Here is a 27,668-nt window from a genome sequence, read left to right as displayed (position 1 = left end):
TTACAGTCTCTAATTAGCCGCAAATCCACTTCCATGCCTTGCCATACCATGTAGTTGGCTCAATGGTCTCCCATGTCTCATTATCAGCAGTAGTACGGCCGGTATCAAGGTCGGCTTCAATGGGCTTGACGAAGGCGGGGCGGTAGACGATCTTGTGTCCTGCATATAACACCACGAACAAAATCAAGCTCAGATAGTTGATGAAGAACTCCTTAACTTGGAAGTGCGGGATGAAGGCAGTGAAGCCCTGGGTGATGATGATCAGACAGTTGAAAAACAGACCATACCACGAGAACCAGGGCTGCCAGAGGGCCTTGTAGGGCAGGATATCCCGAGAGATGTTGCGAGCCTTAAGCGCGCGCTGGAAGGCAAGGTGACAGGCGTTCAGTGAACACCAGGTGATGAAACCAGCCACACCTGAGATCTGAAGCAACCAAGTGAACACCGTGCTACCTGCATCGGAGACGTTCAAGAATCCGAGCAGACCGAAGGCCGCGGTGAAAAGTACGCTGTAGTAAGGGACACCACGCTTGCTGGTAATCTTGAACCAATGAGGGGCGAAACCTTCCTGGGCTAGACCCACCAGGATACGGCTCCCGCTGTAGACGTTGGAGTTGGCTGCCGAAAGCACCACGGTCAGAAGAACGGCGTTGATGATACCGGGGAGAGCCATAACACCGGCACGGTTGGCCGCAATGACGAAGGGCGAGGCGTTGGCGTTTGATGCAGAAGCACCACTTCCCTCGCTAGCCAACAGACCGCCGTCGTCGGAGGGAACGACAATTCCGAGGAAGAAGATTGTTAGGATGAAGAAGAAGACGATGCGGAAAAAGGTTTTGCGAATGGCAGATGGGACGGTCTTGCGGGGGTTCTCGGTTTCACCGGCCGCAATACCAACCAGTTCGGTTCCCTGGTAGGAAAATCCGGCCTGAATAAGCGTGGACCAGAACCCGACAAACTTGGCCAACGAATCGTTGCCATTAATCAAGTAAGGGACGAACGGGCCAGGGTGCACCCAGTACCGGAAACCGATATACCCTTCTTTACCGACGCCGGCGTTCATGCAGATCGAGAAGATCATAAAGCCGACCACGGTAACAACCTTGATACTCGCGAACCAAAACTCGATTTCACCATAGAAGGCCACGGGCATCATGTTGAAAATGATAATCACGACCCAGAAGACGGCAATAAAGATCGAGATCGGAATGCTGCTATCCCAGAACTGGATGATCAAACCCGTTGCGGTCAACTCTAGCGCAAATGTTGATGCCCATGAGAACCAATAAATCCAACCCATCGCAAAGCCCAGACTGGGGTCAATCAGACGAGCAGCGTATGAGGTGAATGCACCAGGAATCGGGATATATGTTGCGATTTCTCCGAGAGCGGTCATGACCGAGTACACAATCGTTCCGACGAAGATATAAGCGATGAGAGCGCCCACCGGACCTCCGTGAGCAATGGCAGTGCCGCTACCAATGAATAAACCGGTACCTATTGTGCCGCCTTCGAAGACTGTTAGTCCGGATATTCTGATTCTCATGGACAATATCATCCAACTCACCAATGGCAATCATCTGCAGATGTCTGCTCTTCAGCTTCCGCTTGAGATCCGGCAGCGGGTTCGCCTCACGCTGGGCGCCATGCTTCTCGTAGTCGATATCATAGTCTGTGCTCTGTGCTTGGACTTGTACAGGCATTTCAGCGCTCATCTTTCCCTCTGACTTGTCTGGCGCCATGTCTGCTTGGGGGGCAAGACGAATTGGGGAGCTTCAAGATGGGATAAAGAGGAGAAAGAAATGATCTGAGAAGACTGTAACCAGTATCCACTCTATTAAGCCAACGGGTCCGAAGACAGGCTTTTTCCTCTGTGGAGTAACACGACACTACGTCGGTAACACCTTGAGGGGAAATATATATGTTATGTAAAAGAAAAGAGGAATTTGAGGGGAAATAGATGGGGTTCATTTTTATTATCTATTATTCTATTCTATTATTCTATCTTGCTTTTTCTCGGACCACGATCAATTTTTCTCTTTTTCCCTTTTTTTTTTTCGCCAGTACCACCCGGAGTGGGCCAATTTTGCCGGGAAGAGTTTTCTTTGGTGGCGACTCTTTTGCGCCCCCCTCAGTACAACCATTTTGGTATATATTTGATATTGGATATTGGATATTGGACATTCTTTTCTCAATCTAGAACATATGATTTATTATATCGTCTATTATATAATGATACTGATTGTACATTGTAATAGATAACACAAACAACGTCTATAGGTGGTTTATACATATACTACGCGTAGGTATATGTAACGATGTAGTATACCTTGTTGAACATGAGATCTCATCCTCTTCTCGAGTACACCTTGTGTTTTTGAGACTTTACACTGAAATAAGAATCGAGAAATCAATTATGTTGCAGCCACACATACTTGGCAGCGGGCTAGGCGGAGTCGGGATGCCGTTTGCGGAGATAAACTTAGAGCTAGCTAGTCATAAGAATGACAACAAATATTCAATCTACAACAACATAGATCGAACATCTCGGAACTTTTAAAGAGCATGTTGTACGCAAATAACCAGAATACACTCATTGTACATATTTTATTTTCTCGCTTTTATATCGCGTTCGGTGTTAGTTTCTCCATGAACAGCCTCAACATTTATTCAATAGGTATTGTATTCTGACTCATGAAATTTTGATGTCTGATTAATTGGATAGTAGATTGGATTTTCCGGTGTTAGCTCCGAAAATTCAGACTGGAATCCATTTGTATCCACCGCTTCCTCGGGGGCCGCCGCCCGGGAGGCAACTGCGCCTTATTAACCTTATTAGTGGAGAGCAGACTGAGACCTGGGGCCATTTTCCTTGGATGCGTTCCTATCTTGTTTGTCCCCTTTCGCTAGGTTCTGATACTTGACTAGTTGGACACAGTAATTTCATTTTTGGTTGCTTCTTTTGCTACTCTATAAAAACCAACCTAGGCTCATATCTTAGATCCCTTAAGGACATGTGCATCAAAATGAGACTACGGAGTAAGTGTGTCCAAATTTACAGGAACGGAAGAACAAATATAGGCCCAGACAATTTCTTATTCGATTATGAGATAGAAGTGAAGAATAATCTTCTGCCAATAATGATAGTAAATAGCATAAAATACCACGGTGGTACACTTCGTCGCCCGTCTTCTCGCTTGTCCTGAGACCAAGTTAGGTACCGAAGGCGTTGATGGTAAAGAAACAGAAGGATCTCTATACAACGTGACGCGGTATTGCGGTAAAAGCGGCAATCCTCTATATCACAGTATCGACGACAGATGAGGTAGTCAAACAGAAACGGACATAAGGTAAGACCGATTGTGTACCTAGGTAGTATAAAATGAGTGGTCTGTAATGTAAAGTAGAATTATAAGGAGTTTGTACATAGCAATATATTTAGGAACAAAGAACCCAACCCTTTTCAACAAGCGCTCCAGCGGTGGCATTTCTTTGGGCGGAGGGCCATCCTTGGCCTGTGTTTGTTGATCCAATCCTAGAGAGTGATCGGAGGCGTTTTCTATGTCCATTGTGAATCCACAAGGCTCTGTAGACTTGGCAATGCTTGGTATGCTGGAACCGAGGGTGGGATTAAGTGCTGGAAAACAGAACGGAGCCTAGGATCACCCCTACGTCAATCTCCAAGGTTTCCAGCAAAACATCTCCAGTTTCTGATTTTTATGGCTCATATGGACTAGATTCGGTAGATCGGGGTTTGGATTAATCCGGCCAAATGTTACCTATTGAGCTGTTAGCTTCAGTGTCGATCATTACTTTGCACTGCCTCTGGTCCTGGAGAGCTCAAGTCCAGGCTTACTTAAATACAGCTTCTACATATCCATCCATCCCGGCCCCTATGCTTTCAAATTCTCCATTAAGTAGCAAAACCAGCTTCTTTAGAGAGTACCCAAATGGTTACTAGGCCTACCTACCTGATACAAGCCTAGAGGAAGGTGGTTACAGTGGCATAGGAGCGATGAATTGTGAGATGGAGAGAGAAAGAGAAAAGGATAAGGAATCCTGTAGCAAAGTGGGTAAAGAAAGAAACATTATATAGTCTTGTTCTTGTTATCGGAGATATAGCCCTCCTTGTAGACTCCATGACTTATTTTCACAGCCGATACAGACTTGCCCTGGCAAAAGCATACGGCTTCAACATGAGAAACAACGTCAAAGGTCATGAACCATATTGAAAAACTAGAAAGTAGATTGCATGATACTAAAGGAATGCTGCAGAAACTGGCTAAATAGTGCAAAATATAAACCAGAACAATCATAACTGATTTCCACCCCTTTTTACACAGGATATTGTCATAAAAGATCACGAATAAGATAAAATGAAACAAGCCCAGTGCAGTGCTCATCGCTCTAAGCCTACATTTGGGATTTTATGCATGAGGATAGGATTGTGTCAGACTGGACTTTGCAGTACGACTCGCCTTTGGTTAAAGGGTCCAAACAGCCTCTTGAGTCCCATCCAGGGTTTATTGATCGGACTATCCATCCCAGTATACAGGAATAGATCGTAGATCCATCCGCCGAAGGTGCAACCTAATATAGGTGCAACCATAGGAACCTAAGAAAATGGTTGTAAGCCGAAGAGCCCAGAAGGTCCGATGTGTGCTATGTAGCGTGTAGATAAAACGTACCCAGAAGTAATAGTCCCCCGCAGCCCATACTTCATGCCCATATCCAATCATGTAGGATGTTAGTCGAGGACCAAAGTCCCGTGCCAGGTTGATAGCATATCCAGTCTCCCATCCAAAACACGCGCCAATGCCAAAGATAACGAAGAATAGCGCCAGAGGCATCAACGGCCCGGCGCCTAGATTACTGTCGTCTTTCAGAGCGAATATCATGAACATCAAGACCGCACTGGCAAGGAACTCAGAGAAGAATTGCCCCGTCTTTGTCATGAATTCTGCTGGGTAGGTGCAGAAGATGCCACCTGTTGCTGTTGTCGAGCAGCCGGGGACTGTGCGGATATTTGACCCGCCCTCGTAGACGTTGATGGCTGACTTATAATTGCCGTAAACAATGGCAGAACCGCACATTGCGCGGAGGATTTGGGCTAGTGCGTATACGAGGAATTTGCGCCAGGGGAACCCGCGGAGCACACAGCTCGCAAATGTCACGGCGGGATTGATGTGGCCTCCTGATGCTCCGCTGGCGTATACTCCGAGCATGACGCCGAGTCTGATAAATGGGTTGGTTAGAAGGGAGTATTGAGTGATGATATAAAGAGAAGAAGAAGAGCCTTACCCCCATCCCCAAGATATAGATTGGTAGTCACCCTTCTGGCCATGACTGAGTAGCACCTGAGCCACGACACCATCCCCAAACAAAATCAGGATCATCGTCCCAAAGAACTCTGAGAATGCATCACGGCAGTACTCCCTCACTTTGAACCAGAGAAGAGGGCGAGTATAAGGACTTTCGACTTCCGGGTTTACATGATGGATAGCCGTTTCATTCTTATTGGTCAGACACAGCGAGCCACAGCCACTGTCATGACTGCTGGAGGATAGAGTTTCACGGTGAACGTTTGACATTGAATCAAGCTCAAGCTCCTTCCAGGTAGCCATCGAAGGGGGAGCCCAAGCTCTGGGGCCCAGGGTTGGGGCTTCGAGTTGATATGGTACGGCAAATCGGGGGGAATCTCGCCAACCACACGAAAATGATATGGTAGTCCCTCCGGTATATCAAAGGCGCAGAAGCAGGGACGACCGTGTAACCAACCCTTTGCACTCAATCTGTGCTGTCCTTTGTACAAGAGGGTCGATTGGCTGATGCAGGGACTTGTCCTTAAAAGAGAGTGGGTGCCTGTGTGCCTTGTCCACCTGATTTCGAGCTCCAGAGCCCCAGAGAGCGTGCAAGCTTGCAGGGAAGATATCAGCTGAAGTCAAATCCGGATAGACTCGGAATCATCAAGTGCACATATCCCTTTTATTGAAGTGGCTTGACCGGCCATTGTCCTTTTTGTCACCGTGTCTTTTGTTGCTTCACACAGAGCAGAACTTTTATGACAGCGCATTTCTGCTCATAGTTTATTTCAGGGGTCGTTTGTAGGAACATCCGTTTGGTCTGGGCAGCCGGAAGTCACTGTCCGATCCCGGTTGGGTTGTTTCCCCCTTTGGGTACTTCTTGGACACCGCAATGTTGTGTATAGTTCCCGCTTACCGTATTTCCCATGACTACCATGACTGTAGGAAAAAGCTTGTATGTCTTCTGTTACCCATCGTCAACTTGTCGGGTGCCAGACCTCACGCAGGCCCAATTGTAATTTTCTAGAAAGTCCAAACTGTGTGACCTTGAGGCGGCAACCTTCTCCAAAGGGAAGCGAGAGTAGCGGGAAGAGATTGGTCTTCCCCCATGATGATGCTAAGGGTAGTATTTTGTCACTCTTCGGCTCTTGTCGGTAGTGACACAATTGACCGCTGTCCGTATGACCATATACTTCAAAGTAGCATCACCGAGACCGGGGTTGTCCGGATTTGACTCTGCGAGTGTGGTAGAAGTGATGTCTTGTCCTCCAGCGGTTAACACTGCAGTATTCATGACCACCCCCCCCCAAGAAAAAAAAGCCAATATAGGCTTGCAGATAAAATTTCAATCCCGACCAATCCAGAAGTTGTAATTTGGGCCGTTTATCGGCAGATGTCTGGTTGGCCTGCTGGTGCTGCATATATGACAATGGAATAAGACCGAGCCAATGCGCAATTCCCCACCGATTTGGATCTGACAGTTCGTCAAATTAACCGAGTCGTCAATAATCTGCTGATCTCTCCCCACAATATGCAGGAAGGTCATGCTGACAGGGTTTGAGGGAAAGTCGGGACGAGAAAGCCGTTTTCCGAGGATATCTTTTCCCAAGTGAGTCCAAAGTGCACTGACACTTGGATAATTCCCCAGTCCAGTCCCAAGAACTGTTCCAAGAACGACTCTACACGAAGAGCCAATACACGTTGTCGCACAGCCCGTTCTTACCTTCTCATCTCACGTCTGACCAGGGAATCCCACCAATCCCTTCTCTCGTGTCATGCGCAACTAGACGACGTGTTTGCTTTTCTCCCTCGTAAATTCCTCCATAACACCCAACAATAATGCAGCCCTCAAATACCTTTGTCGGATCAATCGATCAAGGCACATCGAGCACCAGATTTCTAATATTCAACCGCGCAGGTGAGCCAGTAGCATCACATCAAGTCGAGTTCAGCCAAATCTACCCGAACCCGGGGTAAGTTCCAGTCCTATCTAATAGCAAGACCAAAAGCTCAACTTGGATGCGAAACTAACCACTCCCAGCTGGCACGAACATGACCCTCTCGAGATTGTAACCTCAGTAGAGACCTGCATCGAAGAAGCCGTCGAGAAGTTCGAAGCGCAAGGACACACCCGGAGCAGCATCCAAAGCATCGGAATAACCAACCAGCGCGAAACAACCATAGTCTGGGACCACGAGACCGGCGAGCCCCTGTACAATGCTATTGTATGGACAGATACACGTTCTCAGGCGATCGTCGCAGAACTGAAACAGAAACCAGGGGCAGCGCAGCTCCAGACACTCTGCGGTCTGCCGCTGTCAACCTACTCGTCGGCTACAAAGCTGCTCTGGATGTTGGTACATGTCCCAAGAGTGAAGGATGCATTTGACCGCGGCACACTGGCGTTTGGTACCGTCGACGCTTGGCTGGTATACCGTTTGAACGGTGGCGTGGCTGCCAACGTCTTTGTCTCTGATTCTACAAACGCTTCGCGGACCATGTTTGTGAACTTGGAGACATTGCAGTACGATGAAGCGCTCCTGGACTTTTTCGGGATCAGGGGTAAAGTTCATTTACCTAGGATTGTGCCCTCGTCTGATGCGACGGCGTACGGGGTTGTTGCTTCTGGCGTTTTGGCACGGGTTCCGATTATGGGATGCCTGGGGGATCAGTCTGCGGCATTGGTTGGGCAGAAAGGGTTCTCGCCTGGAATGGCTAAGAACACTTATGGCACTGGATGCTTTTTACTCTACAATGTTGGCGACAAGCCGGTGTTCTCGACACATGGGTTGCTGGCTACGGTGGCTTACCACTTTGGCGGGAAACCAGTCTATGCACTCGAGGGGAGCATTGCTGTTGCTGGATCTGGGATCAAATTCCTACAGAATAACTTGGATTTCTTCCAGGAGTCCAAGGATGTCAATGACCTTGCCTACTCGGTGGAAGATAATGGCGAATGTGTGTTTGTCACTGCGTTCAGTGGACTTTTTGCGCCTTATTGGATTGATGATGCAAAAGGGACAATCTGTGAGTTTCTTATTACTCGACTCTTAGATTTTATCTGACGGTATATACAGTTGGCATCACGCAGTACACCCAAAAGGGCCATATTGCACGCGCTACACTAGAGGCAACTTGCTTTCAGACCAAAGCAATTCTAGATGCAATGGAGAAAGACAGTGGCCATACACTATCCGAACTGGCTGTAGATGGGGGTATGAGTAACTCGGATTTGGCAATGCAGGTAAGAGATTGTTTTCTTACACATCTAAGAGAGTTTGAATAAATATTAATCAAATCTCAAATCCAGACTCAAGCAGATCTGATATCCATCCCTGTCTACCGCCCCAAGATGCGCGAGACTACAGCTCTCGGTGCAGCAATTGCAGCTGGCCTTGCTGTTGGAGTTTGGCACAACTTTGCCGAGCTACGCGATATAAATCGCTCTGGTGGTGCGGTCTTCGAGCCTCAGGTCCCACCGGAAGAGAGTGCGGAAAAATTCGAACAATGGGACAAGGCTGTGCAAATGAGTAGAGGCTGGGTGGGATCTAAGAGGGCCGAGAAGGAAGAGACTGATGTTCCGAACAACAACACAGATGTATCGGTGAGGGGCCATGATATTCCCATGCCCAGGGCAACACAGGTCTTGGGTAATTCCTTGATCTCAGATGTGGCTAAGAGTTCTACACACACCACCACTGTTAAAGGGAGGACTCATATTTCGGTCAAGGAGATTGAAGTTGCACCTCTACCTATACAGACGGCATTGGGGAGTGTTTTCAGCGATCTGGATGATGTAGACGAAGAGGATTTGTTCTTGGAGCTGCGGAAAGTGGAGATTTTGCAAAGACTCAGGAAGCTACGGAAGCGGTAGTTAAATTGCTACTGATTGTATTCTTATTGGATTGAATTATCCTATCAGCGGATACTTCGGGATTTTGGGCATTCCTTAGCTCGCAACTAGTATGTCTCCAACTATGCCTGTGATGAAAAAAAAGACAACTGACCTTTCAAGAATTCCTACTATCCAGCCCCAAAGCTAGTTACAGACTAGGATCTGGAGCAAGTTGACAAAGATACACCTGAACAACATACATGAAGTTGTACGACCAGAGCGGACCTTCCACCAGACCAGACCTTTGTAATCAATATTTTGTTTGCCATATTCTCGGTAGGCGACTTGGAACAGCCATTATCTCAATAGATTAGAAGCCACTGAGGCCCTGAGGGTAGAGCACGACGACTTTAAGTTCTACAGGGGATTCTCCATACTAAAGTCGCTGTACAGTAAACGGCTAAATCAGCCTGACAGTTTGGAAGCTCTGAACTTTGATTTCGTGGAGTGCCAAGCCCGACTAAGACAGATATAGCTACATATGTAGCCGCATAGTGGACAAGGGGTCAATAACCAAATTGCCCAAGTAATTCGTTCATAGACTGCTTTTAGGCCTCAATTTCAATATACTGCAATCATTCGAGAATTATTAAATATCGTGATCTGCATACTATCTGATTTTCAAGCTAAGAAGTTTCACGTTTCTACTAAGCCGTGGAATTACTTCCTTCTATAACTAGTGGTTTTCTAAGTAGTTCTCTACGCAATTTTCTAAGCAATTTTTAAAATATCCGGAGAAGGCTTCGTCTGCTCGTGAATAGGTATGAGCAGCGAATTACTCACTAGTGAAGACTATTAACTGCAGTCCTATCAATGTTATTTGACGATGAACCTCGGAATGGCACCCTGCCTATTCTTCTTTCTATATCATGTCTCCCTTTTACTGTGGCTTTTTTTTGTCAAGTCCCCCTTTTTTTTTTCAGATATCCTAGTCATCCAGAAGGAGTATTACTATAGCTGAGGCCATGAAGCTCAAACAGTGAAGTTCCATTCACTTTGCTTTCAATTTCTACGTAATCGATCTCATAGTGTCTCCTTTGGACTTGTTTTCCTATAGAACTCACTGTAGCTTGATCAAAAATGCTTGATTTATTTCGGTGGCCTTCTGGAAAGAATCAATAATAAGATTTTACTGAAATTGAGTAAATCCAGAGCGATATCTCGATTGGCTCTATATATAGATTGCTAAATCTCTATAAGCCCACATTAGGGCTATGTAATTTAATATATCACAATTTCGACTTTACATTTTATATGAAATAGGCATATTTCAGCTGCTTTAGCTTTCTGTCCATAGAAATAGATTTATATAGAAGGTAGATCAGTACAATATCTACCTTCTGGGAAGTCTCGCCCTCGGCAGTGTCAGGGATGCTTATGGGGCTTGAATTGAGTTGGAAAGCCAGCATAATGGTGTCGCTGTTACGGGTACTAGTAATAGGTAGCCATAATAACCTGCCTCTGGACGCACTCTTCTGCATAGTTATATTAGAGCTTGCAATGAGAAGTGGATCTTCATACAAGGCTTATAGGGAGTATTCGTGGAGGATAACATTCCCCTTAGATATTCATACCAGGTACTAAAAGTCCACCTTGTTCCAAAAGCCCAAAAAAAAGCAGGGCATAAATTCGTATCTCAAGATATCATACTGTACTCTGAAAAAAAGCAACACTCAAGCAACGCTCTCCTTAGGCGCACTGTGCGCAGCCTGTTCGCCTTCCTTGAGGAAAACGCAATTCAACTCGGAGCCAGGACTGAGGGTAACTTCAAACCGAAGCACCGGATCTTCAACCTTATTTTTCCCAGCAACAGGCAGCGCAACAATGCGCTCATAAGCCTGCAAAATCCGAATCACAGTATACCCCATCTCGATGATAGCGAATTGCTGCCCAATACAAATCCGTGGTCCACCATTAAACGGAATGAAATGCCACGGCCTGGGCTGCCAGCCGGAAACCCACCGCTCAGGAATCCACTTCCCAGGATCGAAATAGGTCTTCGATCCCGGGCCATCATACAGATCAGGATCCCGCTGCATTAACATCGTCGAATAGACAACCCGCGAGTTTGCGCGTACACCCACAGGTGATAGTCCGTCCGGCCCACCGCCGCGTGGAAGCGTCGTATCGTGCAGAGAGTAGCGCACGTTGAATGGTACGACTGGGTATAAACGCATTGTTTCGTGCAACACTGCATTAAGGTACTTCATTTCCTTGAGATCGATGTAGCTGGGTTTTTGAGCATTGGCACCGACGCCAAGTCTGTCGTTGATCTCATTGCGCAGCTTAGCAACAACTTCTGGGTTGCGCGAGAGCTCGAAGAGGCAGAATGATAGCGTGGCGGCTGTTGTGTCGCGGCCTGCGAGGAGGACGGCGACGAGCTGGTCACGGAGGACACGAGGGTCACGGGTAAAGCTAGCTAGTGCGTCGAGGAAGGTTTGGTGATTCGAGAGCTTCTCGTTGAGCTCGTCAGCTGAGTGGGCGAGGACGGTTTGGATGTATGGCTGGATGAACTCGTCCATTATCTTGAGGTTCTTGCGGAATTCCGTGCGTGACAATACGGAGCTAAAGACTCTATTTTAGGATTGAATGTTAGATTAGCTTCTGCGAGGCTCCAATGACAGGATGTGCTTGCGTCGCACAGGATCGAGTATCACTCACCCGAAACGGAAATACTCCGCTTGGCGCTGTTGCACATATCTGAACGCTTCGGCGAACCGTGTTGCCGGGTTATCTAGACTGTCTGTGCCCTTGCCGAGCAGGTAGTCTGTTGCTGCATCGAGGGTATATCGGAAGAAGAGTGATCCGACGTCCACTACCTTGCTGCTGCTAGGTGAGGCACTGCCGCCGAGAAGCGGGATGAGTTTCTGAACATGCTTCTCAAAGATTTCTGTGTCCACGATGCGGTCACGCACGAACATGGGACGAATGAGCTGGCGGGAGCGAGACCATAGTTCTCCATCTGTGGTAAAGATACTGTCGCCAAGGAACTCCTTCCAGTCCCGGTGGAAGGATTCACCCTTACCGTAGTCGGCGAACTGGCTGGTGAGGAGCGCCTTGATATTTTCTGGGTCCTTGGTGATGATCATACGGGTAGAAATGCCAGCATCGAGTTCGGCTGTCTTCAGATTTGTTAGGCCGCCAGCTTGCCCGACTTCTGTGTCCCAGAATTCTATGTCGCGGTTCACTTTATTGGCTTGGTAGCCTTTGAAAATGAAGTCGAGAGCATACGGGAGACGGAACTCAATTTTGGGAGCTCTGACACCGAGACGGGCGATTTGTGCTGAAGCTTGGAACTTGCGGAATACGCAGAACGCAACGAATAGCCCTAGAAGCCATAGTGAGGCCCGACTAAGTGTCGTCCGTGCGAGGAGGTCTTCGATCATGGTGCCGTTGGACTGGGCAAAGTTCAGTTTAGTTTCGCTTCTGGCTTCGAGGGGGCATGTTCATAATAAGACCCAAAGAACTGGCATGACAAATGGTATGGAAGCCTGCCCAGGTAGTTTCCAAGGTTATGAGGACAAAGTTGACATACAGTGTGGACCATACGGGTTCCAGCGTTTATCAATACTGGAGGCACAACCACCCCCAATTTCCCAAGAGAAGAACTATAAAATTCTATAGTCCAATGATACGTGTTCTCATGTCCCAAACAGGTGTAGAAGGATGGCCTAAAGGAGCCGTGCTTGCGAACCCCGCATTATGTGACTTCATGCTTTGTTCATTAATATCTCTTACCGCAAGGTTTCTTTGATTATGCAATGTGGGGTTGGGCCAGGGACAGATCCCAACCAAGGTCCAGTTATTATCTCGGTTTCACACTGTATAATTGTTGTGGAGACACCAATAATCCGGGGAAGATGCAGCATGCATGGTGAAGATATGGAACCTCGGCAGGCAAGGAATGATGGCATATGATTCCGAGAGGAGAGATCGACAGCGCCCTCTGGACTCACCTGCAGCCACATAACACGTCCCTGCACTGCATAACTGCGCACATGTTCTTTTTCAAGGCGTGAGGCAGCGAAATATGCCTGATATTTTAGGCCTCAAATGTTTATACCTCAGGCCACAAAAACTACAGGTTAAGACAACTGCTCGTACTATTCCCTTCTTGGACGTCACTTGACCGGTGGGTTCTTTGTCTGGTCTGTGTCTTTCTCTTTGTGTATAGAAACCAATTAACCCCATTCGCAACAATACAGCTCAATGGCTTATTGGCGGAACAATAGCCATTGTGAATATATAAACCCGAACGTAGCAGTCGTAAATTCCACTCTTTCTTATGCTTTTTAACAGCTCTCCCCATCGCTTTCATCTGACCATTAATACAGCACTCTCTTCAATTGATACCAAAATCGACCTCGACGGCACATGCGGTGGGTGTTTGCACTGTATGTACTGCCCCACCTCACCGCCGGCTAGTCACAGCCACGTGATCAAACATCCGTTTTGGTCATCGGGTCTTTAGCTTCACTTCAACCTGCTTGCTAAAGTCTTGTTTTCTCTACCAGAACCTGTTACTGGTCTATTAACCTCACTTCTAACCTCCACCGCTACTACACACTGTTTTCATCGCATCTTCATTGTTCGTTGCGCCGATAAGATCCAAAACACCTTTATCGGGTGGCGCAAGTTCTTTTATCAGCACTGCTGTCTTTGTGAATTTCTCACCAACCGGTCACTTTTTCCTGACTTCATAATCGCCTTAACCATGCTGCCTCAAATTACCCTGGGGACGCCTCTTGCGCAGGCAGTCGCAAATGTCATCCAGCCCAAGTTGGTGGAGATGGGTTGGAGTGATGGCCAAGAGTCACCGTTGATCGAATACATTGTTCTCATGCTGGTCAACGGCAAGACCGAAGAGCAAATCGCCACCGAGCTTTCAAATGATTTCCTTGGACTCCAGGAAGGTGACACTGCGGCCCTCGAGTTTTCACAATGGCTTTTCACCCAAGTCGAGATGCTCAACCAACAAATCAACGGGGTCGCCCCGACCTCGGCCAATGCGACCATGGGGCAGTTGAACCCTTCGGCAATGGAATTTGACAACTCAGCTCAAGCGATGCCCAACCCGTTTGGAGACGCCAACGGCCAGGATGCCGAAATGGGCGAGGCTGGGAATGAGTCGATGTAGGTTTTTACCATTCCTTTCTGCTATTGTCTACAACATGCTAACAGTGCTCCTCAATAGCCCCACCGGACCGAAAGCGATGCGTAACGGCAGAGGTGGCAAGGGCAGAATGTTGAACCAAATCAATCGAAACCTAGATCGTGGCTCGGACGCAGCCTTACATCGTGTACGCGGACAAGGAAACGGGCGCATTGGACACAATGGTCGGGGTCAAATGAGAGGCGCCGGACAGCAAGGTGGTCGCGGTGGCCGTTCCATGGGAATGCCAGGCAGCCCCATGATGCAGATGACCCCCGAAAACCAAATGCAGCTTATGTCGATGTTGGAAGAACAGGCCCGGATGATGTCTCAATTCATGCCTGGCTTCATGCCACCCGCTGTTAACCCCGCTTTCCAAAATGGTGCCCAGAATGGTGCCCAGAATGGTTCTCATGGCCGTTCGCTCTTCAATCGGGTCGAGCGAGGTGGCCAGCGTGGAGGAAAGCGCGGCTACAACAAGCCGAGAGCAGCGGAAGGCGCAGATGTGGACATGGACAGCACAGCGGGTGGTGAACAGGATGAAAGCAACCCCGATAGTGTTTGTCGCTTCAACCAACGATGCGCGCGCCAAGATTGCCCCTTCGCCCATCAATCACCTGCCGCACCTGAAGGGACTTCAATCGATCCTTCTGACACTTGTTCATTCGGTGCAGCTTGCAAGAACAAGAAATGTACCGGGCGCCACCCTTCACCAGCAGTACGATCCGCGCACCAGGCCGAGGCCATGTGTCGGTTCTTCCCTCATTGCACCAACCCCAACTGTCAGTTCAAGCACCCGAGTATGCCAGTCTGCCGTAATGGAGCCGACTGCAAGACCGAAGGTTGCAAGTTTACACATGTCGAGACCGCCTGCAAGTTCAATCCCTGCCTGAACCCCAAGTGCACCTACAAGCACGCTGAGGGTCAGCGTGGTGCTTACACCGACAAGGTGTGGACCCCGCACTCTGGAGAACATGTCAGCGAGCGCAAGTTTGTTACAGATGTGGATGGACCGCAGGAGTTGATCAAGCCGGAGACCGAGGAGAACACCCAGAGCCAGGAGCTGACCGCGTGACTCCGCCTGACATGACTCAATTAAGAAAATCGCTGTTCCAAAAACCAAAACCCCGAAAAACAAACATCTCACAGCAGTCTGCTTCCAAAGCGAAGAATACCATGTACAATCCGATCTTGACCAATGAATGAGGAATGGCTGGAGGGAGGGCGTTGATACTCTTTATGCATTTGCTTTTGTTTCAGATACAATTATCTGTCCTGTTCATAGATTCCCCCGTTGATCTTCAAAAGAATAATAACGAAGCGAAGACAAATTCGCGAATGTCTCATGAACATTGTCCAAACTCGTAGAATTGTAGGGGGATGAGGACCTGGTGATCTCCAAACCTATAAAGGGCTCCCCACGTAGCTTAAGTAAGGACGGAAGGTTCCGAGGACCTTCGGGTTTAGCTTGAATTCCCCAACCAACTACGGACCAGACCTTGCTCCGATCAGCAGAGATGCGGCTACCATGTGTCCCTAAAGCACTAAGACCGAGACAAAGGCAATTGATTCTTCTCAATGGTCAAAAACGCACATACACGGCCGCCGTGCTTGGCGGTGGCATCACAGGCCTGACAACCGCCTGGCAACTCGCGCAAGACCCCACATGCCGAACAATCAATCTGTTCGAGAAGACGGACCGGCTTGGTGGTTGGATCAACTCCGAAACAGTCCCTGTCGATGGTGGGAATGTGGTGTTCGAGTATGGGCCGCGGACGTTAAAGAGCTCGCTGCCAGGCTCGCTCCCTCTACTTTACCTGGTGAGTATTGCCGGCGTGTACCTACTTCCAATTGAAATAGTTTAATATGCTGACACTTTTGAAAGGCCACAAATCTAGGATTGTACAAAGACCTCATTGTTACCCCGAGCACGAGCCCCGCGGCCCAGAATCGCTACATCTACTACCCAGACCGTCTCGTTCGCATGCCGGCGCCAAAGCCTGAACTTTCTTTCGGGGAGAACTTCGACAGTCTCGTGAATACTTTGAAGGAGCCGGTATTTAACAAATTTCTTTCAGGGATAGTAAAAGATATCTTCGCTCCGCCCCGGCACCCAACTGAATGGGCGGAGGATGAGTCTGTTGCAGAGTTCATCGGACGTCGTTTTGGCCCCAATGTTGCAGATAACCTAGTTTCCGCTGTGTACCACGGAATCTATGCTGGCGATATTGATCGATTGAGTGCCCAAACACTGTTGGGTAGCATCCGCAACCTTGAGGGAGGCATTGGGGGCATCGGTGGGTTGGTTTCTGGTGGAGTTACAGCATCTCTTATCTCCAGGTCGATCTCCAAAACAAAGACTCGGAATATGGATGATTACATGGCTATAGACGTCATGCCTGCAGGCCCCGAATTAATGCGCCGTCAGCATGATTTAGAGGTCCTTGCGGCTGGAGCTACTACTTTCACCTTTAAGAGGGGCCTTGTGCAGCTTATTGAAGCACTGATTGCTTCTTTGAAAGCATCCGGCAAAGTTAACTTCCGAATGAACACGGAGATCAAAGCTTTGAGTTCATGGGAAAGTTCTAGTAGGATTGCGGTACGTGAATTATTCCGCATTGCCACGCTATATCCCTGAGTTCCCCGGGATTGATGCTGACTGTCAACAGATGGAATATTGGTCAGCTAGACATGGCGAAATCAAGACGTTTGATTATGGATATGTCATATCCACCATTCCTCCAGTTGCACTTGCGAACATCATGCGCAAACCCGAGCAGTCAGGGGCCAACCTGAGCCCTGCCGGATTGACCCCATCTCTACTACGCAAACAGGACTACGCCGTGACGGCAATGGTCGTTAATCTCTATTACCCAAATCCCAACCTTCTACCGGTGGAGGATGGCTTCGGATACCTCATACCGCGTTCGATACCCTACGAACAGAACCCAGAATGTGGACTTGGCGTTATTTTTGCCTCGTCCTCAAGTGTAGGGAACGGAACGGATCCTTCGTCACCTGAACTCAGCCAAGATTCTGCACCTGGAACGAAACTCACTGTTATGCTAGGTGGGCATTACTGGGATGGCTTCGAAGAGTATCCAGACCACGACACCGCAGTGAAAATGGCCCGCGCCATGCTCAAGAGACACCTGAATATCACCGATACCCCAACTGTCGCAAGGAGTCGTCTCCAGAAGGACGCTATTCCACAGTACACAGTCGGCCATCTGGACCGCATGTATACGCTCTCAAACACAGTTCGCAAGGAGTACAAGAACCGGCTTATTCTCGCGGGAAACTGGTACAATGGAGTAAGTGTGGGCGACTGTGTTAAGCAGGGTATCTTATCTGCCACCTACGGCATTGGAAGAAACCGGCTCAATGACGAGCCTAGTCCGTGGCGTCCGTGGACCTCATTTGATTATAGAAACTGGAAACTCGAGGGTGGCATTGTGACGTCTCCTGTTCGGCTCGTTGATTCCAAAATCTGATACTATGTGACTGGTTCATGTGGTTTTGCGACTTGTGCTTGGGAATGTACACAAGAGAAGGCCGAAGCCATGTATATTAAATGTATCTTTGTAATAACAGTTTTGTTCTTGTTGTAAGTTGCAAATCGACGGCATTGGCCGGATATCATATAGTCAATTTCTAATGTCTAATTCGCTGCCAGCCCATGGTCATGGTCGGTCAACATCGGTCAACAAGATGTTGAATTCGATCCATTTGCGAAGTCTGTTACCCCCCTCAGTTCTGGTCCCAATTGAGAGTCAAGGGCGAGAGCACCCACACCTCCGATGGGGGAGATGGGGGATACGGTGACAACATCCGGGGTCCCTCGCAGGCGAAGCGATGCGTTCCTGGAAGGCTGGAACCGAATGGTTGCAATGTGCCCTGCCATATGGACAATATTTCTCACACCCCACGTGGGATAGTCTGGTGGCTCCCAACAAATGTCTCAGGATGCGTGCAGGAAGCCCCGATGACAATGATATGCACATTGGCATATACCCGACAAATGGATATAGCATAGTGAATCTAGTCTGACCCCGCAGTTGAAGGTTCAAAAAGGCATTCAAGGATTCACATTGCTGTCCTCATTTTTCTTATCGCCATTGGAATCAAATCCCAATACATCCAGCTGCCGGACAAGCTCTTGAATTTTGATTACCTTTTCCAACTGCTCGGGCAGCAGGGCCTCTCCCTGCTGCTTCTTATCGCGAAGATCCCGCGCCTGGCGGAGTTTCTTCTTTAGACTGCGGGCTTTCTTCTCCTTCTCCGCTTCGAGATCAAGCGGTTCTTCAGCAGGCTTCTCTTCCTTTGTAGGTGCGGGTGTGGGTGCGGCTGCGGCTGCGGGGACACGCCAGTTGTTTGACTCGGCGCCCTTGCCCTCAGCGGTGGGACCGGCTTCGTCGGTTTCTTTCGCGTTACGCTTGGCTTCGCGGCGTTTGGCGTTCTTGTTGCTGGCAGCAGTGGAGGCTGTGGCTGTAGGTTTCACAGCGGCCTTGGTCTTGTCTTCTTCGCTGCTCAATGCTTCCGCACCCGGCACCCCGCCTTTTCCTCGAGTTTTCCATGCCGCCGCTGCCCGGTTTTTGTAAAGCTCGACATCCTCAGGGGGCTTGTAGCCGGGGCGCACACGGATCTCCTTGCGCCTCGAACCATCGGCGCGGACCGAGGAGGGAATGTATCGTTCGCCGGTTTGGGCATCGGTGGTGATGCCGGACCTCGCGACGTTGGAGGCCATGGTGTAGTGAGTAGAGTCGAATTTGAACAATGCAGGAGTGAAATAAAGAGTAAATGATAGCAACTTGACAAAGTCAAGCTCCAAGGCAAGGATCAATATCTTTAAAGATCTAAAGTGAAAAACAACGCGAGCATTGAAAGTTGAGTGCGGAAGGCCGGAGGCTCGGCCAATCAGCGGACCGGCAATTCCCGCAGATTCAACCTTCGCAACTTCACCCTCACAACTTCAACTCTCGTTGCCCCATCCTCCTCTCGAATCCTTTAATTTAGGTCGTGTGAAAACACCCCAATCTCTCACAATGGCTGGTGTATGTCCATACTCCCTCTCCCAGTGCTCCTATTTGCACTGTTATGCCCAGCACTAACTGACCTCTCATTACAGTTCGCAAACGCTATCTACTCGCATGTCTCCCCTTCCTTGGTCCTACGATCGCGATCCAAGTTATCCAATTGAAATCTAACCGAGGCACTCTTCCCTGTGTTTAGGACCTTCATCCGCAAGAACACTGTTCTCCTGACCACTGCTTTTGCCGGCGCTTTCGCTTTCGAGCTGTGGGTTACATCCAGTCTCCGAGCATGTTAGACATGCTATACACCTTAATACAGAACACTGACCATGCAATGTCAAAACAGTGCCTTCGATATCACCTCCAACAAGGTCTGGGACAGCTGGAACCAGGGCGTATGTGAACCTCTTTCCCGATGGACTACAATACCCGAGGCTAGGACCCATGCTGACTATTTCTCTCACGTTACAGCGCCAATGGAAGGACATTAAGCACCGTTACGTTGTCAAGGAGGAGGAGGATGACGAGTAAATGCACTTGCCGAAAGTGATCTTGTGTTTATTTTACCGCGGGTAAAGGGGCATGGAAAAGCCACCGAAGCTCGTGCTTGTTCTTTCTCATCCCATATGTGGGCTTGTACGCGATAGATGGAAATCTGTATTTTGGCTTTCAATCTCCCTGGTCTATACGGGTTATGCCTTTTTACCGCCTTCGTATACATCTCAAAGGACCTTTAAAACGACCTTTTAAAACGACCTCTGAAAAGACATCTAAACGAACATTGAAAGACACACCGGAATGTTCATTTCGATAATATCATGGGCCGAATAGATCATATCATTAGTCTTACATCGTCAAGTGCAGAGGCGCCAAATACATGTATTCTCTTTCATACCTTCAATGTTCAAACGGTGGCGTGGTTTCTGTAGGTCAGGCCGTAACGTGTGGCGTTTACTAAGAGACCAGTTCCGTCGATGTCATAAACGAAAAATGTTATCTTCCAATCTCTACTCCGTACAAACACTTCTAATTTGATTTTTATATATTTTTTTGGACCTTTTTGGGCCTTGAGCTCCACATTCAAATTTCAATCGCGTATGACTTCACCGTATCTGTGCTGATCTGTTCGCCTGCATTGGTCCACCTTCACCCGTCGCTTTCACTCCCCCCCCCACAAAGTATCAGTGTGTGAGCAACGTGAACTACATCTGAGAACCCTATCCATTCGGTCCAGACTGATTTCTTGAATTCCCACTCGAAAATTTCTTTTCCGCCTGCATACCCGCGAAGAAACCTCCTGCGTCGGACCATTACTACCTTGAGCGTATTGTTGCGACAACGGCGCTCCGTTCCATCACTCACTTGTGATAGCCTGAGCGGCCGCCACGACCAACCGGCCACAACGACAAGTCATGCTCATGCTCGGGGAATGTGAGAAGCTGCTCGGTGAGGGTCTTCTCCGTTTACCCAAGAAACACAACTTCCGTTATGGCCCCGCCGCCGAGAAGGACCTGCTGGAGCTTCTCTTCCGATCGCTTGTCGGACACAACACAGACCTAGTACAACAGCTGTTCCCAGAAGGAACTCCGGCCGGACCATGGAAATTGGCGGAGGCTCAAGGTGCCCGGGAAGGAGCCGAGTACAGTGAGGCAGCGCGGGGCAAGCGCTGCGGTCATATCTTCCGTGCTGGGGAAGCCACATACCGATGCGTGACCTGTGCCGCGGATGATACATGCGTGTTGTGTAGTCGATGCTTCGATTCCTCGGATCACACCGGACATCAATATCAGATTTCCCTTTCCTCCGGAAACTGTGGCTGCTGTGACTGTGGTGATGACGAAGCATGGCGCCTTCCGCTGTTTTGTGCAATTCATACCGATAGCGGTAATACCAAGGGTAAGGAACGAGCGCAGCGGGTATTGCCCTCTGAGCTTGTGGCCTCGATCCGCTTGACTATATCCCGTGCACTTGATTACTTTTGTGATGTCATATCTTGCTCTCCGGAGCAATTGCGGCTACCGAAGACTGTCGAGAGCATCATGCAAGACGAGGAGGCCTCTCGTTTGCGTCCGGACTGGTATGGTGCCGGCGATGAGGAGGAAGAAGACCCGGAATTTGTGGTCATGCTATGGAATGACGAGAAGCATACAATTCGCGATGTCTCTCATCAGGTCACGCGTGCTTGCCGTGAACGAGATCGCTTTGGAATTGAGCGGGCTCATGAAACAAACGATATGGGCCGCAGCGCAATCAAATATTCAAGGGATCTGAATAGACTCTTAGGTGTTTCCAAGGTAATTGAGGAGATCAAGGTTACCGTCACGGTACGCTCTGCGCGCGATACTTTCCGCGAGCAAATGTGCACCACGATAGTTGAGTGGTTGGCTGATATTGCCGGCTGTGAAATCCTCGAGGACAATGAAATTTTTAGGCAAGTCATCTGTGAGGAAATGCTTACGCCCTGGAAAAAGGGCAGTGGGGCATATAACGAAGATATCGGCATGAGGGGCATTGATGATCATCAGCGGACTGAGAACCTTCCAGGTCGTACGCTTATGATCAATTTGCCTAATCATGGCCAGGTCATCCTGACCGCCGATGATGACGAAGACGATATGCTTGAAGACGATGTCATAGATGAAGATGAAGACGAAGATTATGTCGAAGCCCACGATGCCGATGATGAAGATGACGATGAAATGGACATCGAACTCTCTCGTGATCAGGAAGAAGATGAAGATATGATCTTGGCGGGTGCAGATGAGGAACTTGCTCTCGCAGAGCGCATTCTCCACGGACTTACTGGCACCCAGCCGCCACCTCCTCGACCGGCACCGGCTGAAACCGCAGATCGGCCCTCTGCCGAACGAGGCCCGTCTGAATCTCAAAGCCCTGGCCCTGAATCGGGCCCTGATGACTATATCCATATCCCCAAGACTCCTGGTTCGCACCGGCCAAGGCCTTCAAACACAGAAAGCCATTGGCAAGTCCGGCCGAGCATTCCCGCTCCAGGTGAAAAAGTACCTCCATATGAAGACCTGTGGCAGCGTACTCGCCTAGACTGGATGGTGCTTTATGACCTGAGGTTGTGGAAGAAGACACGAACCGACTTGCGTGATCTCTACATCAGCACCGTTGTCAATGTTCCTCAGTTCAAGCGCATTATGGGTCTTCGTTTGTCTGCATTGTACACAGCTTTGGCTCAACTGTACCTCATCGCGGATCGAGAGCCGGACCACTCGATTGTCAACCTTTCATTGCAGCTTCTTACGACCCCCTCCATCACTGAAGAGATTGTTGTGCGAGGTAACTTCCTCACAAAGGTGATGTCTATCCTCTATACCTTCTTGACTACGAGACAAGTCGGTGAACCACAATCTGTCAACCCCAACGCCACGCTGGCATTTGATGCTGGCTCGGTTACAAACAGGCGTCTCTACCACTTCTTCCTTGACCTCCGATACCTTCTCCAGTCCGAATATGTCCAGCACCGTGTACGGACCGAGGAACAATATCTTCCCCAATTCCTCGATCTCGTCAAGCTGTCACAGGGTATTTGCCCCAATGTGCGCGCTGTTGGTGAACACGTTGAATACGAAACGGACGCTTGGATCAGTGCGTCAATTCTCATGCGGGAGATCAACCGACTCTGCCGCCAATTCTGCGAGTCTTTCCGCAACCCTGAAATTGACAACGGTGACAACCTTCTGAGAGCAATCGAGACCACCACCACCACTGCGATTCTCCATTCAGCTGGCGTAGAACGCAAGAGGTTCGACCAGGCAGAAATAAAAGATGAAGTAAGATTCAAGCAGCTGCCACCTTTCGATTTTGAGGTCGGCGCCTCTGGCCAAGTCCCCTGCCATCGGGTGGTTGAATTCGTGGTGGAACGTGGATCTATCAGTTTCCACCATGCTCTTCACTACACATTGTCATGGCTTGTTGAATGTGGACGAGACATAAGCAGCGAGATTATGCGCGACGTTCTCTTTGACGCTGCCAATGCGGCGAGGAGTGAGATCCATGCCGCCAAGACTGCCAACCCTAATAGCGTTGATGATGTTCTGCTTACCCTTGGGCCGGAGGACTTGCTTCTGGCCATGTTTGATTATCCACTCCGAGTTTGTGCTTGGTTAGCGCAAATGAAGGCTGGCATGTGGGTGCGCAATGGTCTTAGTCTTCGGCATCAAATGTCGCAGTACCGTGGAGTCTCTTCTCGTGACTTTGCCTACTACAGAGATATCTTCCTTCTCCAGACTGCCCTAGTCACTTGTGATCCTAGCAGAGTTCTTGCTTCCATTGCACACCGCTTTGGCATGGTCGACTGGATGGCTCGGAACTACATGTCCCGTCCTGGATACGAAGATACCCAGATTGTGGATGTGGCAGAAGAATTCGTGCATCTACTGGTAATCCTCCTGACTGACCGAACATCGTTGACTGCCATCGATGACAGCACTCACCTCACTCACGAAAACATCAAACGTGACATCGCTCATGTCTTGTGCTTCAAGCCGCTGTCTTTCTCCGACCTCTCGACTCGCCTTAGCGACAAGCTTCTGGACTCGGACATGTTCCAGGATGTGTTGGAAGATGTCGCCAACTTCCGCCCACCCGAGGGCTTGAGTGACTCCGGTACCTTCGAGTTGAAGCCCGAACATCTCGATCTTGTTGATCCATATAGCGCACACTATACAAAGAACCAAAGAGATGAAGCAGAGAATATATATAAGGAGTGGATGGCGAAAAAGACAGGCAAGGATGCATCTGACATTGTGTTTGAGCCAAAACTCCGACCTATCAGCTCCGGCGTGTTCTCAGATCTCCCCCGATTCGCCGGCACGATGCTGTTTGCACAGATTGTCCACCAATGTTTGGAATACGTGATTTCATCGAAAGAGTGCACACCAACCATCCCACCAACACGTGTTGAGACTTTCCTTCAAGTGATTTTGCATCTTATCCTTGCAGCAGTGTTAGAAGATAATTCCGAGGAAACTGACATGGTAGAAGAGCATTCCAATTCATTCAACTGGAATGCTTTGTCAAAGACCCGAGAGATCAAGGCTGGTCATTTGACCATTGTTGGTTTATTGGAGAGAATTTCCGTGACGACTGAATTCACCGCATCTGGCCCTAAAATCCGACACATACTCAAACGTCTGTGGCAAAAGCGCCCTCGCACGTATTCATCGGCAACTGCGTCTCTCAAATTCCCCTTTGACCGAATTGACACCAACTCTCCTGCAATTGATGCAGATCACGACAAGGAGGTCAAGAAGAAGCAAGCACTGGAGAGGCAAGCCAAGGTCATGGCGCAGTTCCAGCAGCAGCAACAACAATTCTTGAACACCCAGGGTAACATCGATTGGGGCGAGGAAGATTTCAGCGATCTCGAGTCCGACACAGGCGCTACCCCAGAAAAGAAGCTATGGAAGTACCCTAGCGGAACATGTATCTTGTGCCAGGAAGAGACCAGCGATTCGAGGCTATACGGTACCTTTGCCTTGGTCCAAGACAGCATAATTCTGCGACAGACCGATATCAGGGACTCCGATAGAATTCGCGAGGTGCTCAGAACACCCACAAGTCTGGATAGGTCCGCCGAAGAAGTGCGACCATTTGGTGTATCTGGAGAGAACCATACCACCATCAAGCGTCTTGACTCTTCTGGTGGTGAAGTCATCAGCGAAAAGATTGGGCTGAGTAAGGGATTCAACGCAAAGAATACCCTCCGTGGGCCTGTGACTACTGGCTGTGGCCACATCATGCATTACTCCTGTTTCGAGCAGTACTTTACGGCGACGCAGCGGCGCCACACCCAGCAGATTGCGCGTCATCATCCCGAGAACACCAGCCTCAAGGAGTTTGTCTGTCCTCTCTGCAAAGCCCTTGGAAATGCATTCCTCCCCATTACTTGGAAGGGAAAGGAAGAGTCTCCCCTTATTCCGCTCAGTCCCTCTGAATCATTCGACCAGTGGATACAATTGGGTCTTAAGCACGCCTTGAACCAACAACAAAACTTCCCAGTCCTCATGGAGAAGGAGAAGGCCTATCCTCAACCATACACTGACATATTTATTGACTACTTGTCTAAGAGTCTGGTCTCTCCCCTTTCCACCAATATTGATCAACTGAGGGTCTCGTCTTTCCCAGCAACCACCCCTGCACAATACATCACGCCAGCGCGCATGCCAATGCCAGGTGTTTTCCCTCCCACCGAAGACCTCCCACCTTCCAGCCCACTTCAGCACGTGTCGAGTCCCTCGGACAGCCCCATGTCGGAACTGCTCCAGAGCTACAGGCGGCTGAAGAAGACGTTCAAGACGAACAGTGTCAATTCGATGTTCAACAACACTTCTGAGGCGAATGCCAACGATGATCTTGTGCATACTGATTCTCTGATTCGTAGCTTTGGTTTCAGCATTGCTGCAGTGGAGATCGCGCAGCGTGGTGTTGAGTCAGAGCCTGGCTCGACCTTGCTCGATACGATTCCTTCGTTGACGCTTACTCATCTCCGTGTTCTATCAGAGACGGCGTTAACATATGCTGCTGTTGGGTGTCTTCACTCGACGGGACCATCAAAAGGCCGCCCAACAAATGAGTTCCAGGAGATGCATCGCCAAAAGATCTGTCAGTTACTTGTCGGGCACCCTTGTTTGAGTGGCACAGCTTTGCTTAATGATGTCCGTAACATCGAGCCTCTACTCGCTGTTGATACATTTGTGTTCCTCGCAGAGTCATCCTTGTCTCTGCTTCCAGTGCTTAATATTGATATCAGACATCTTGTGCGGATGTGCTTCGTGGCTGAGATTGTTAAGGTCGCTGTCACTTTCATTCTTTGGCCACTGGGATTAAAGGAGGAACTCGCCAGCCACCCCGAGGACCATATTATGGCTGCTGATGTATCCGAAGAACAATTCGGAGTGACCAAGCAGTTCTTCGACTCGATCGTTGCTGAACTGAAGGCGAACTCTGTCGGTCGTGCCGAGGGCTCCTCTTTCCCCGCCGAGAGTGGCTACGTCAAAGATGGAGAGGAAACTGCTACCTCAAGCATCATTACTGCCGTCCGGCGACTTGTTACGAGCTACGGACTAGTATTCCTGCGCAAGGCAGTTATCCTTCTTCATGTTCAGCACGGCGTCGAGTTCCCCAACACAGGATTCGCCGATGTGGAGTCCTCTGAGCTTGAGCGCCTAACCAAAGCACTTCAACTGCCTTCCATTGATGAGATTCTGATGTCTGTCAAGCCCGCGCGTAAAACAAACAGCCCCTTCGACGCAGTAATTTCAGGATGGATCTTCCACTGGAACGCCTCGCGCTCAGGCATCCGCTTCGAAGACCACCGGCTCTGGCCCAGCCTGTCGCACCCTGCTATCTTTGAGCTTGTCGGCCTACCCAAGTACTTCGATAGCCTGATCGAAGAGGCAAACCGCCGCCGTTGCCCCAATTCCAAGAAGGAGCTCACTGATCCGAGTATCTGTTTATTCTGTGGAGAAATATTCTGCTCACAGGCAGTATGCTGCATGTCAAACAAGCTTGGCGGCTGCAACCAACATCTTCAAAAGTAATTATACCCTCCCACTTCATTTGCAAGTACTCTCCAGCTAACCAGTCTTCCATAATAGATGTGGTAAAAACGTCGGTCTTTTCATCAATATTCGCAAATGCACAGTACTCTATCTGCACAACAGGAACGGATCCTGGCACTACGCGCCCTACCTTGACCGCCACGGCGAAGTCGACCCCGGTCTCCGCCGTAACCGCCAGCTTATTCTCAACCAGAAGCGCTATGATCGGCTCCTACGCGATGTCTGGCTGTCACATTCGATCCCCGCGACTATCAGCCGCAAGCTGGAGTCAGAGATCAACAGCGGTGGCTGGGAGACTATCTAATGAACACAAAAACCCGGTTTCTTTTGGCGATTGTTGATGTCCATGCGGTTAGATTTCTTACTGTTGAATTTTTGATGGCGAATTGGAAACGATCGTGATTGTGTGTTTAGCCCCTTTTTCCTTTCCTTTCCTTACTGTGCATTTCTACCATGTTTTCGTCTCTTTTTCACTGTATATTGGACATGCATTTCATCAATAAGTTCACTCGGTAGTTACGATTCAAAAATATCAAGCTACGTTCACCTCAAATTTGGATTGGACTTGTGAATGTATCATTAGGTTCGTTCCCCCGACGCCGTTGACAAGACTATGTTTTGCTACATATATCCCCCCTTTATATATTTTTTAACTAGTAGCCACGACGCGTTTTCTCTCTCGATATCGTGCTT

At 49.0% G+C, this 27,668-nt stretch overlaps 9 protein-coding genes across 9 annotated transcripts; 5 read left to right on the top strand and 4 right to left on the bottom strand.

Annotated features, from left to right (window-relative positions):
- Positions 1-13: 13 nt before the first annotated feature.
- On the bottom strand, positions 14-1,742 carry N7455_010307 (putative arginine transporter; the record flags this gene model as incomplete). Its single annotated transcript, XM_040954109.2, has 2 exons — positions 14-1,509; positions 1,568-1,742. The coding sequence occupies 2 exons, from the start codon at positions 1,740-1,742 to the stop codon at positions 14-16; spliced, it is 1,671 nt and encodes a 556-aa protein (XP_040815307.2).
- Positions 1,743-4,450: 2,708 nt separating this feature from the next.
- Positions 4,451-5,624, bottom strand: N7455_010306 (MIP/aquaporin family protein; the record flags this gene model as incomplete). Its single annotated transcript, XM_065606413.1, has 3 exons — positions 4,451-4,615; positions 4,689-5,235; positions 5,302-5,624. 3 exons carry the CDS (start codon positions 5,622-5,624, stop codon positions 4,451-4,453), a joined length of 1,035 nt encoding a protein of 344 aa, XP_065460376.1.
- Positions 5,625-7,142: 1,518 nt separating this feature from the next.
- On the top strand, positions 7,143-9,177 carry N7455_010305 (glycerol kinase; the record flags this gene model as incomplete). The annotated part of the gene is made up of 4 exons (XM_040953989.2): positions 7,143-7,276; positions 7,345-8,330; positions 8,381-8,547; positions 8,614-9,177. The coding sequence occupies 4 exons, from the start codon at positions 7,143-7,145 to the stop codon at positions 9,175-9,177; spliced, it is 1,851 nt and encodes a 616-aa protein (XP_040815300.2).
- Positions 9,178-10,871: 1,694 nt separating this feature from the next.
- N7455_010304 (cytochrome P450) lies at positions 10,872-12,584 on the bottom strand (the record flags this gene model as incomplete). The annotated part of the gene is made up of 2 exons (XM_040954059.2): positions 10,872-11,772; positions 11,860-12,584. The coding sequence occupies 2 exons, from the start codon at positions 12,582-12,584 to the stop codon at positions 10,872-10,874; spliced, it is 1,626 nt and encodes a 541-aa protein (XP_040815506.2).
- Positions 12,585-13,690: 1,106 nt separating this feature from the next.
- Positions 13,691-15,425, top strand: N7455_010303 (mRNA-binding protein NAB2; the record flags this gene model as incomplete). Its single annotated transcript, XM_040954072.2, has 2 exons — positions 13,691-14,331; positions 14,393-15,425. The coding sequence occupies exons 1-2, from the start codon at positions 13,913-13,915 to the stop codon at positions 15,423-15,425; spliced, it is 1,452 nt and encodes a 483-aa protein (XP_040815349.1). The 5' UTR covers positions 13,691-13,912.
- A 442-nt stretch (positions 15,426-15,867) lies between these two features.
- On the top strand, positions 15,868-17,844 carry hem14 (oxygen-dependent protoporphyrinogen oxidase; the record flags this gene model as incomplete). The annotated part of the gene is made up of 3 exons (XM_040954223.2): positions 15,868-16,170; positions 16,236-16,949; positions 17,020-17,844. The coding sequence occupies 3 exons, from the start codon at positions 15,868-15,870 to the stop codon at positions 17,842-17,844; spliced, it is 1,842 nt and encodes a 613-aa protein (XP_040815387.2).
- A 584-nt stretch (positions 17,845-18,428) lies between these two features.
- N7455_010301 (putative RNA binding protein Pym) lies at positions 18,429-19,097 on the bottom strand (the record flags this gene model as incomplete). Its single annotated transcript, XM_040954214.2, has 1 exon — positions 18,429-19,097. One exon carries the CDS (start codon positions 19,095-19,097, stop codon positions 18,429-18,431), a length of 669 nt encoding a protein of 222 aa, XP_040815481.2.
- A 298-nt stretch (positions 19,098-19,395) lies between these two features.
- Positions 19,396-19,914, top strand: N7455_010300 (cytochrome b-c1 complex subunit 9; the record flags this gene model as incomplete). Its single annotated transcript, XM_065606412.1, has 5 exons — positions 19,396-19,404; positions 19,479-19,498; positions 19,583-19,648; positions 19,730-19,778; positions 19,855-19,914. 5 exons carry the CDS (start codon positions 19,396-19,398, stop codon positions 19,912-19,914), a joined length of 204 nt encoding a protein of 67 aa, XP_065460375.1.
- Positions 19,915-20,795: 881 nt separating this feature from the next.
- Positions 20,796-27,279, top strand: N7455_010299 (putative ubiquitin-protein ligase E3 component (UBR1); the record flags this gene model as incomplete). The annotated part of the gene is made up of 2 exons (XM_040954062.2): positions 20,796-26,950; positions 27,012-27,279. 2 exons carry the CDS (start codon positions 20,796-20,798, stop codon positions 27,277-27,279), a joined length of 6,423 nt encoding a protein of 2,140 aa, XP_040815516.2.
- Between the last annotated feature and the right edge of the window lie 389 nt (positions 27,280-27,668).

The sequence above is a fragment of the Penicillium solitum genome (genome assembly GCF_028829755.1).
Source record: "Penicillium solitum strain IBT 25940 chromosome Unknown utg000008l_segment0_segment0, whole genome shotgun sequence".
NCBI classification, from domain to species: domain Eukaryota; kingdom Fungi; phylum Ascomycota; class Eurotiomycetes; order Eurotiales; family Aspergillaceae; genus Penicillium; species Penicillium solitum.
Note: the sequence above shows the minus strand (reverse complement) of the source record. Positions and strands in the feature narration are given on the sequence as shown.